At 34.6% G+C, this 12,601-nt stretch overlaps 1 protein-coding gene across 1 annotated transcript in view; it reads right to left on the minus strand.

Moving 5' to 3' along the window:
- Positions 1–12,601, minus strand: part of LOC106715053 (dachshund homolog 2) — a 132,453-nt gene that overhangs the window by 75,360 nt on the left and 44,492 nt on the right. The window contains 2 exon segments of the mRNA XM_045678490.1: positions 3,632–3,771; positions 8,458–8,469. Of these exon segments, the coding sequence (XP_045534446.1) occupies positions 3,632–3,771; positions 8,458–8,469 (152 nt within the window).

The following is a 12,601-nucleotide window of genomic DNA, read 5'->3' on the forward strand; positions in this document are numbered from 1 at the left end:
ATTTTTCTTGAGGATTTTAGTAACTTATTAGGAATATTAACTTAAAAAACGCTAAGTAATTGAATGCAAATCACTGCGTATTGTAGCTCCAATTCACAATTACCAGGACCATATAGTTGCATAGTACCTAGATTGTTAATCTAGTTTGTTTACTTTTTGAGGCAGCCAAAGCGGAACTATTACACCTACAAAACTGAATCGCAAAATGTATTTAGAAATAATAGAAGCAATTGATACGATTGATGCAGTAAATAATTGTGAATGACAGTAGCTAAACTAATTACTTGATAGTAATTATTAAAGGTGGGCGCGTCGGAAATAAATATATCAGTGAACGGACAATTAAACAGCAATGCAGTCGGAACGTTTCGCAATGCTCGCCGCCGCCGCCTGCCCGTGCCAATTCTACTGTTTTTATGTTGTTACAATAGTATGGAGCATTGACACGCGAATAGGAAATATGACAAAATTAATTATATATAAAAAAATTGTGAACCATATTTCAAAGGTAAGGACAGCCTGTATTGATTAACTTTAAATTGTAGACGAGTTAAAAAAGTAGGCCGTTTAATTAGTTGGTTGATTGTGGCTTTTCCTTTAGCGGATTAGGCCAGTTTCAAGTGATAAATTGACGATACCGTACAGGTAGTAAGCTCATGGTTAACCTCTTGCAAACAATAACTTAACATCCGTTGAACTATCCAGAAACCATAGCAACCACAAGATTATTTTTTGTTTGATTTATCTTTCCAAATATGTCATTTACACATCGATCATAAATGAAAAAATGTTTGTTTCCCGATTCTGTTGCAAAATAATTCAAAAGCAGCACATTAGAGCGTCGTGCCGCATCGCTACGGCGTTTAATTGTCGCCGGCACTCGCGCGGATTGTTACGATTTCCTTATAAGGCGCAACAGTAATTTGTTTGATTGCCAGCAATTGCAACTCGATGTTTTAACCATTAAAATTGTAAACTCGGCCGCGGATAGCAAGAAATTGCTATGATTGCAGACTCGAGGTGTGTTTACCGACCGTTTTGCGTACACACTGCGAGTGTATAAAAACGATAAATTTTCGATTCAGTGAGTGAGCGCGCGAATTAGTTTTTTTTTACAATCCGATAAATGTTTTAATTGTGTTGTGTAGTAAAAAGTTCGCATAAAGTCGGCAGACACAATTTGTAAATGACAGTTCTATCATTTCTATTGTAAAATTTTCCATTCGTTGAGGTAATTTTCCTTTTTAAATTAATAACCAGAATAGAAACATTATAGCAATGAAGCGAACGTCGCTCTTTGTGTACATTGATCCTTTATAACTAGACTATGCTCTATTTAATTAACTTTTACAATCGAAATAAAAATTGTGATGTTATTGCATGACATGACATACTTTGGAAGTTTTAAATACTTAAGAAGGGTTCAAAAGCTAAATTATAAGTAGAAATTAACATAACCCAGCAAAACCATAACAATTACAGAACAAAGGCGAGAATACGCGTGAACAGGAAACAATGTGATCCATCACATCTCACGCCCTTAACATAAACAGGCAAATCCTTACTTAATTTCACTCGCAGAATTCAATCAGAATGTAAGCTCCCATACCCCAGCGAGTAATGTAATAATGCCTTACATTATATCCCCCCTGTACCCTCCCCCCGTACACGCCGTGTGGGCTACATCTGAATCGCGGCGACATCGTACGGAAACCTTTAATTATTATCAACACATCATTTTCATGCCAACCTCTATGAATGTGGGGTTGACGAGACTAAATACTTTTTGTCCCTTCATTAATCATAAGCTTCGTTTTAAATTTCAAATTCACATATCAAATTAAAAATAATGTTTTTATATATAGCTAAATTAATAACAAATCGATTTGTAAAATGACAATATTGTATTTCTCAGCTTTTATAGATATACATGAAATCGAATGGAACAAAACTAAAGTTGCTGATAGTACAAATTAATATTGGAATGGAAATTAAGTTCCATAGAGCTAATAAATGGTATCTGTATTAATTTCAAATATGTATCATATAGAAGAGATACGTTCTAATAGTCATAGCGAGGTTTGTAATCCGTGTGAATAACAACCCACGTCACTCGAAGCCCGATACAAACATCGCAAGACGGAATGAGCATCGATTTTGATTTACCATCTAAAAGATAAACATCAACCCTTCCGGCAAGCACGTGGGCCTACACGTCCCTTCAACGCATTTCATATTCCTATTTCCATTCCGTTCAACCTTCCTACGAGGATTATATTCTGGCTCCGATGTTTTCCTATCCTATTATTTCACAGGGTGAAAATGGGCCACCCGCCTTCTTACACACACATCGCCAACATAACACATGCACGTACGACATGTGTCTGTACACGGTTGTGAATGTGTGCAGTTACCGCATTGCGATGTGTGCGAGTGACGTCTCATCAGCTGTAAACCACTGTCAACGATTCGTCAAAATAATATTGGCTTAACGCTTAATTCCATTTCGCCAGAGGAACAGAAATTAGATACATGCACGAATTTCATTAAAGTTTAATATAACATGTATAATTTGGATTTCGTCCTCTTCCATTTATACGTTAGAATTATGATATACGTAAATATTGGCAAAAACAATATATCAGTGGAATAGAGTAACAACTAAAAGCTAGATTTAATGAATGGATTGACTCGAATAGTGTAGTTGCAAAAACACACTCGAAATGGATACCATTTCTTGTTCCACTAATGTTACTCATTGGTATTTGTAGCTATTACATTAATTCAACCTACTACTACTAATGGTCCACGCTTTGACATTTTAACCGCTGAAAGAATTTAAAATTAACAAAAGTGCAATCTTCCTCCCATCTTGCCAAGTATCAAATATTAATTATTCAAACGCGATATGTGAAGGCAGAAGTCCGTGCCGCGGAAATAAAATAATGCCTTTTTCACTTATGAGAGTGTTTCGAATTGCAAATTTAGGGAAAAAATGCGAATGAACTACACTCAAAAGTCAAATGCGGCTGTGCGCGATAAGCAAGTGCCGCTTATGCAAGATCACGAATGTAATTGCTCCCTTGTCTGGCACGACACTTCACGCCCGAGAGAGATGGCTTATACACATCCCATGGGGGTAAAAGAGATGAAATATAAAATAGTCAACAAAAGCGTAAGCGACAAAAATGATTGATTACCAGCCGTCTTGCGCTGAGCTCTATTTAATCACTTTATTCCCTTTTCTTCGTTTGTGTTGGGATGATTTTGTATTTGTGTAATTTGTATAGCAAATGAGCGGGACTCATGTACACTGGCACTCGTTAATATCTTCCGTGAAGATCAAGTTGACGTTTATGTCGCAAGTACCGCATGTTTCGCGATATCATCGGATATATTAGAATTTGAAATATGTGATAAAATTGATTTTGTTTCATTCTTTAACTAACCTTTTGACATTTGTTTAAATCCAATTCAGTTGCTTGAAAAGATCGATTCGTTCGGAAAATTTTTTGATAACGATTTCTAAAATATTCTGAGTTACACAACCCAAAGGGAAATCAATCCTACATAATCTATTTATACTCAGATACATATCTATAGTCATTCGTAACATATTTGTTAGACTTACCGCTCATATGTCCATTTTCGTAAGGTGAATAATCGCCATTTTCCAGTCGATGTTTCTTAAAGGGATGTCCGGGGAACTGCGTGGCGGCGAGCGAGAGACCGACACCCGACGCGCGCTTCGGTGGTCGGCCCGGTCTGGAGCTGCGGACATTGTAGCACGTTACTGCCGTTTAACACAACACACTTATACTACGGTAGAGGGCGCTAACAAACAAAACATATGTAACCGTCAAAAAAGACGTGCGAAGCAGAAGATAGATAGAAAATACACGTGACAATTAACAAAAAATGAAAAAAACTGTATCATGCGCAATCTAAACAATCGCATATCCGATTTCGATAATGAAAGTGTAAAGAAAATAATTTCGCCAAAACGTCAAATAATTTACCCGCCATGATTGCGAAACGTAAGAATTATTTGTTCGTAAAATCATAAGCAGCGCATCAAATAAGCTGCTTTGGAAGTCTTATCTAATAAATCAAGTTCTCGCAAGGGGGAGAGGTCTCAGATTTATTTTTATTTATTTCACTCCCCCAAGATTTAACGCCACAAGACATCGGCCGTAGTTTCCACAATTTCACGCTTATTGTTTTCCCATCCGTGATTTACGATCCAGTAATAGAGAACAGTATATTCTTGGCCGCAATAAACTTTGTCAACTAAATCTTTGCGGTAAGCCAATTGCCTTGACCGGAACCTACGCACTGACCGTTTGCAATATACTTGTATAAATTATTTAACCTGTGGGATTACTTTATGTGATAAAATATGTGTCCATACTTTATATCGATTTGGAAAGATATTTATGTATATCCAAATATTTGTAGTACCCAAACAAGTTTTCTAAAATACATTTTCCTGATAAATTGCTACTATGGTGCTTATTAAGGACTAGAAAATTTGTAACAAAATGTCTCTTGCTTGAAAACTTGCAAAACTAAAAGTAAGTAATTCTCGGTATTATTATTGCTTTATTGGGAATAGAACTATATCAATTGCATTAAAATTAAGATCTCTTTAAACGAACATGTTCCAAACGAAGTTAATTAATGCAAATAATGCGATAAATAATTTGCACGTATAATTTCAAAGGACACTTAATTATATTAACATAATTTGTGTGCAATGCTACTTGTATCTAATTTATTGTGGTCAATCCGGTTCTTCAAGATAAAGTCTAAAAGCTTCGCGATACTGCTTTACCACATAACGTTTTATTAAAAAGCAACAAAATTAATATTCTAAATCTTATTTAGATGAAAGAACTAAATCCATGATTCAATGAGGCTAACTTTAACATTTCATTATAGTTCAATAAGCATCTTATGGCTGTTCAGAAATTATATGATCTAATAATGTCATTTCGACCAATGAGAGAGCGGAGCTTCACGAGTTAGTGTTGCCATTTATTCCAAATAAATTTCACTATCATTCGACTCCTCGTTGTTATTAATTCTGAACATACACAAACGTATTAAATAAATACAAATTTACCTACCATATGTAGTGTAACAATTTAATTAGTCAAAATTGCTACTGGCACTCAGGTCATAAGTAACAAATCAATTGCTTACAGTTGAAACAAGGACGAATTTCGGATGAAGTAAGAAAAAGCATTTTTCTTACTGATAACCCTTGTGGGCGCCCTGTCAATGTGAAAAAATTGTCATAAGATCCTTGTCAGAGTGCAGGTCTGTGTGGATCTATTTGGAAGGATAGAGTGAGAAGAATATGAGGCATTATTAAAGACGAGTTACCAGGCAATCATAAGCACGGACCAATTACATCAGAAGCAACTAATCCGCACTACATTACAACTAAGCGTCAGAGCGTCGACCAAGTTCGGCAATTATCGGGGGAGCGATGCTGTTATCATAGTATCGGCTTACGCAGAAACCGAGTCTCGCCTATTTATTTTTATGTCAGCAGCCGTCATTATGAGACACTCCATTAGCTTGGATTGCGGCGAGTCCCGTTTTCGGTTACGCATTGGGGCGTATTGTACATGTTGACGTTGGAGTTTTCCTCCTTGTTACATCATGATCAAGTATTTAAAGTAAAATATGTTAAATCTCTAAAACTCCTTAATTCTTCTATAAAAACAATAAATGTTTCGTATCTTATAAATGTGATTATTCTTACACACCTCATTTAAAAAACAATACTTATCTGTAGCGTTTGTTTGTAGATATAAAATACTTAATCTTTTGATAAACGAATTCAATTAGTTGTAATAACTTCCATTACCTTTTATTAAATAAATAAACAAACTACATCCTTAGGTTTAGTTTTATTTAGTCACGAGACACGAGTTTCACTTTAATTTTAGTCTTCTTTTTTGTAGTTATCAATTAAATTTCCATAAATAAAAATTAAAAAAGAATCGTCTATTCATATTTCAGTCAGCGAGTGGTATATAGAGCAGTGTGGAGCGCGGTAGGGAAGAGTCTCGAAATCGAATATTGAAAGTGTCGAACGACACCGATAAGAAGACACGTGCCGCGACCGCCACTTAGCCGGCGCGCGTAATCTGAACGCCGCAAAGCTCGCACAGATAAACACCCATTAAAATGCGTTCGATTTATTACTGAACGATTTCCGAACGATTTATATACCGACCGACGAGCGCACAAATAAGTCCGCAACAGGTACTTAAGCTTTGTTTCCGGACCAGAGATAACTTAAAAGTTAATTCAAGTAACCACCAGAGATAACTTATTTTTTTGAATTAGCAATATAGCCAGAAGAGAAAACTGATAAGTGTATTATACAGAATAGAAGTGGAATTTAAAACCATTTTTCTAGAAAATAAGTTAAATAAATTACGATGCGCATTTTGACACGGAATCCAACCCCATAGTGAAATTAACACCGCAGATAGTTTTGCAGTATGTTATATTTGTTCGGCAATATTCATCGCTCACGAGTGGCACTGTTCAAATAGCAGCCGCAAGCAGTCCCCAGATACTGATGTACCCTTGATAGATAGTTCAACAAACATACACAACTATTGTATTAAATTCTGCAAAAAATAAAGCAATAACATTTACGTATAGTTTACACAAGCTTATGTTACCATTTTTAATGTAATTTATACGTTAGCAAAAAGAGCGCTACTAGAAATTTGCTGCGGAATTTTAATTTTTCTGCATTTAAAATTTATTTTCATTTGAACTTAATATTACTGTCCACACATGAATTTAATATCCTTCTCATCATCTAATCTTTGCTATCTTACTAATATTATAAATGCGAATGTTAAGATAGATGGATGGATGGAAGTTTGTTAGATGGTATCTCCAGAACAGCTGAACAGATCTCGCTGAAATTTTATATACATGTAGAACATATAAGCTACTAATTAAGTTTTCTAACTACTAACTAACGGCTACTAATTAAGAATCCGGAGCGACATCTACTTAAGTATAAAGTTAGAAATTCAATGAGATTACTCTTACAACTTTAATTTCAATCGAAGTCTTAAGATAACTAGAAATATAGATTGAAAAACAGACTATACATTAATGTTATTAGTGTTTGACTATATATTTACTAAATTTACAAGTACATATGTACAACATACACAAATACATACGTAATCTTTATGTTTCAGTGAGTATAGTACGCTTTCAACTAAAAAATAACAATGATTAAAGTGAGCAGGTAATGTGAAGTGAACAAAGCGAACGGCGTCGTCTGCCTGCACTATAAATAGAGGCGAGGGTCTCTGTTATTATATTTGTGTTACTATTCTCGACTCTTAGTGGACGTGTTCACACTCACTACCAATTACTGACACTAAATCATAACATTTACGGGGCGTAAACATCCTTCCCCGACTACAAGGGAGTTTCAACAAACTGAAAAGACCAAATACGAGTCGCTGACAGGCTATCGCGAGCTAATAGTCATATTATGTTTATAGTTGTCCCGACCCGGCTCCTCTCCTGATGTATATTTACACGTTACTCTATAACTCGTATGGGAATGTTTATGTATTAAATTAAACTCTTTCAAAACTGTTCTTTATCCTTAAAACATCAGATCCATAAGCGGGCCCTTTATAAAACAATAGGTCGCGTCGAAACACATCCGGCGGTGCGCCGGTTTAATCACGTAACGGGATTTTTTTAAACCAGCATCAAATATTTAAACAATAATTTATCTATTATCGTATATCCATCACTAGTCGAACTTTGACTGGGATTCGAACTCGATCAGAATTTTTTGTCATAGTAAAGTGTCTACGAGTTCTCGAGGTTTTGTACATATGAAAAAAGAGGAGAAAAAAATCAGCACGTGCAAAAAAAATACTATTTCGCTTCTACAACACAAAATAAACACTTGAATATTAATGAATTTCAATACTAATATATTATTATGCCAAATTCATGCCAAAGCCGACAGAAATAAACATAAAATTGGTAAAGTGGACAACCCAGGATATATATTTTTTTGGCAAAAAAATTAAGACACCAAGATAAGTTTACGTCACAGTCATAAGTGAGTAGGTTATAAAATTTGATCCACTCAGGTCAATGCCTTTTAACCCCTTGTGATTGTTGAAATGATTCGACTAGAATCATGGCTGGAAAAACCAAACAATGGGCCACTGTTACAAAAATGGCCCGGGAATCGGTAGACAAGGTAAAACAAACGCGCGTAATCTTATCTACGGTAAACTCAAACGCAGTAGCAGTTTGTCTTGGGTTCAGTATAAACATGATAAATGATTTTGTTCATAAAAAAGCGATGCTCTATTTTCCTAAACGAGTTCCGGTTGAGGCTAGATGAGATCTACTTGATTACACATAATACCTATTCACCTTGAGAAGTACCTGAGGAAGAAGAGAGACGCACATTATTGATTTTGTATGACATCATAAACTAGTTAAATGTTTTTTATATTTAAAAAATATAATTAAAAATATAAAGTTAGGATATAAAGTGAAACAGGTATCGTGCACTAAACATGGTGCCATCAAAAATAATGATTTAATAAAGCGGAAAATTTAATTGAAGCCAAAAATTAGAGGGAACGTCCACAGTAACAATAAAAAGTGAAAGCAAAGCCGCGTTTAATCGTGTCGTAAAAATAAAAAATTAAATAAAAATGCTTGGGGGCGGAAAAGTTTTGGTTTCATAAGTCGACTTTACAATGATTCCATGTTCAGATGGAGCAAGATGCCCCCTTAATGTTTACCTGTCCCTCAGGGCATGTCGAAACTTGATTATATTCTAAATAAAAATAAATGCACAAACAGCTGCGGAATTATAATTTACGGTATTAATTAAAAAAAACTTCTATCTGTAATGTTTTGTCGTTGTCTAATTTTCATTACTTATTGAAATTATTAGTATATACAAGATCTGTCTAATAGACAGGCCCACACAACTTCTATCGCAGTTTGTACGAATAGTGGTTTTGACATTTCATAATTTATGTAACAAACCTTTGAAAAAATTCAATATAAAATACTATGTTATTCTTTTAACAAGCAAAATATTTATTTAAATTTTAAACAGAAGTATTGCTAAGATGATGTTGCTTTATCATGAAAATGCCATGTGTAATATTTTATTCTCCAGCACAATACACAAATAGAGCAAGTCACCATCGGCGTCAGGTAGCGTCTACGTTTCAATTTCTCCGAGGCATTTTATTTACAAAACTAATTACGTTTGTCTGATTGGATATTAACCAGCTCCCGAACACTCTTGATTTGAAATCAGTTAATAAAGACATTCCCAACATACTTATTACTATGTTAGATCTCAACTAGTTTTGATTCGAACTGATTCTAACAAGCGATAAATTTTACAAGCTATATCAAAATTGTGGCAAAGATACGAATACACTTGTGAGAAGTTATTATGATAATTTTAATGTGATCAAAGCACCATAACCTTTTTTAATTTGATAAGGTTTAAAAATCTCTTAGAATCAATAACATCAAATGACTTCTTAATAATCTCATATCAATATCCCTAGAATCATTTGTTACTGAATCATAGACGTATATGTTGTATAGTAGAAAGTCACAAAAATAAACTCTATTCTCATATATCTCTGCGATGTTGAGTAGTTCGTGTTTTTCGGTAAAGAGGGACGTTTGCTGCTTTTTTTTCTAATTTTTATTGCTCATGGCACGATTTCGGCGGCACGCCACGTGGTTTGGGTAATTGAAATGTCCAAACATTGAATTTATGTTCGTACTATGATAGCTCTATTTTCTTTTTTATAACAAACTGTTGCTCGATTTCATTGCTTATAAATTCTATTGTAGAATAGATTGAAGAGAGATGACGTCATATACCTCGTAGAGAATTTAATAATAATATTCCAGTTTGATAAAGTATATCAAAATCATACGTACGACTTGTAAAGCACACATTCGGAGCGGAATCTTAAATATTAAATGGTAAGCGAAGCCCACTCTCTGACACCCCTTTCTACGGCTCCGGGGGCAACGCAATCGGGCCCCGAGGGACAAGCTCCTGTAATTAGCGGTTGTTCATTTCTTAATTTCAATATTTAATTACAAAGGAAACTCGACGACTGCTGAGAAGAAAGAGACGTCATCTTCAGAAAGACTTTAAATCCGTTTTGCAACATTCGTAAAGAATACACCCGCTATAGGCTTCTTTGAGCGTATTTTAACTTTGAATGAATATAAGTTACATTTTACTCAGGAGTTCTAAAGGTTGGTTTAGTTTTCTCTTCCTTTTTCATTCGTTATGGTATTAACATATTATAATACGCATGTAGGTATAAGTTTCACAAAACCATCCATGTCGTTTAAAATAAATAAATAAAAAACAACATTTTTATATACGTATGTTCTAACAGTGAAAACCCACTTTTATGTTTGAAAAATCTGATTTTTTATTATATGACTAACCGTGGGTTTCTGAGACCAAAATTCCCGTTTATATATCATAATGGTATCTCTGCTTAATCAAATATAATATTAAGAATGTTTACGAAGATTTCAGAAACCAACGATCAAATATCGAAAAAACCATATTCAATCAAATTTTTCGAATAAGATTTAAACAGCGAATATCCCCACTCGACAGGACAGATGTAATAATTAGACTAAAAAATGTCACTAATATCCAGACATTAAAATCATAATGTGATACAAGAGACATCTGAACATAACTTTTATTCAGAGCGGGTGAAACTCCATCTGCGTAACTCGATCTCGCTCCTTGAAGAGCTATCTTACAATTTCCCTTTGTCCGACCCCATTGTAGACTGTTATAGCTCCCGACATATTAACGTTTTATTTCATTTCTTCTACGCTTTCATAACATATTTTCATTTTGTTTTCAATGCATATTAGAAATTCCTTTTACATTCAAAAAAATTGAATAACTTTGTAAAGTTAGCCCCTTCGTACACAACGCAACGTACACCTTCGAAACGAATATTGTATCCTTGCGTCGCGAGTTGCGTGCTCTGTACACACAACGTAGTGACTACATCTCAACTTTACAGATTTACTCCTAATATTTATATATTCTATATAGATTTCTTCCGTGATCTTGAAAATCGCAGCGACTTTTCTCACGATGATCTTGATAATCAGGTTGCGAGCGACAGATTTTGGTTACTAAAGAACAAAATATCGGCAACGACGCGTACCTGTATACGAACCTCTGCGAGTATTTCATTGTATTGCGTAATTCGCTCTGCGAAAAACTACATATGTGACAGAATCTTAAATTTTTCTTTTTACTTACTGTTGGTTCAAAAGTCATGAAAACATTAAGAGAAACTTCAGGTGCAATTAGTTCCGTTCATTTGCAAACTTTCGTTGATAATGATTTTACGATTAGAAAAAGTTTAGGTCGTATAAATCAACACAAAGACACAGATTTAAAATTGTTTTGTGTCCGAAATTAACAATTTGGCTTTACAGAAATTTTTCAATCACTCGTCATAGCGCACTGCGTTTGGCACGCTTTGTTCGCAATGTGTTGGCGTGGACAGGGCTATTCTCGTTTGTTGCGTTCTCCTCAATTATAGAATTTCTGAATGAGTGACCGCGACACCCGCCCCAAGGGTCAGACTTTCACGCCCACGCCTGTTACAATAAAATGTAAATTGTGTTTGCTAAAGACATTTATGAAAGAAACTTTACGATAACTTTATGGGATTATAATTTTTCATTACTTTAATTGAAACCCTACTGTTTTAATCTAAAAAAGAGACATACTGATAACTGTCAATACATTGTAGAGGAACCAAGAATTAAAAAACTTTATTTGTCAATTACCCCAAGAAATGGAATAAGTGTCGAATTGTTTGATGAAATTCAGTGGCAGGTTAGGCTCATACAAACTTATTTACTTTTCTTTACAATCATGCAACGTCACTATTTTTTTTAAGTATCAAATCAACTTTTTGCCTGTGGCGCCAAAAATTAATTTGAAATTCGATACGTTTTTATTAATTTGTAACTATTACAGTCATTAATTTCCAAATAGTTTCCTTTTTAATATGAAATAGCTTTCTATTCACATTGACACGCATGAAGGGAACAATGAAAAAGTTTAGCTACTGTTCTCGCCATCTCGGTCGTATTTGGGGCGGCCATTAAAAAAAGAATCGCTACCTGCCAGGAACACGTTTTGTTAGTTCCTAAATTAATTCCGTCTAATTCTGGCAACAAATATTGTCGAGTCATATAAGTCATATGCTGTGCCGGCGGCTTTTAACTACTTTCGTGAGCAAAAAACCAAACATGTTTTTCATCGGTTACCATTAGAAAGACACTCGAAAGATAAACTAGAACTATTTGACTGTAGGAAATTCAACTTGAACAAATGTAGCAATATGGTGGTTAACTTTTTAATAATTTTACAACTGTTTAAGAAAGGATATTAAACTTCACGGCTTTTAGCCTAATAAGGTCTATTAGGTTAGATACCGTGAAGTTAAATATCCTAAGTTAATGATAC

Source organism: Papilio machaon, chromosome 7 (assembly GCF_912999745.1).
Source record: "Papilio machaon chromosome 7, ilPapMach1.1, whole genome shotgun sequence".
NCBI lineage: Eukaryota > Metazoa > Arthropoda > Insecta > Lepidoptera > Papilionidae > Papilio > Papilio machaon.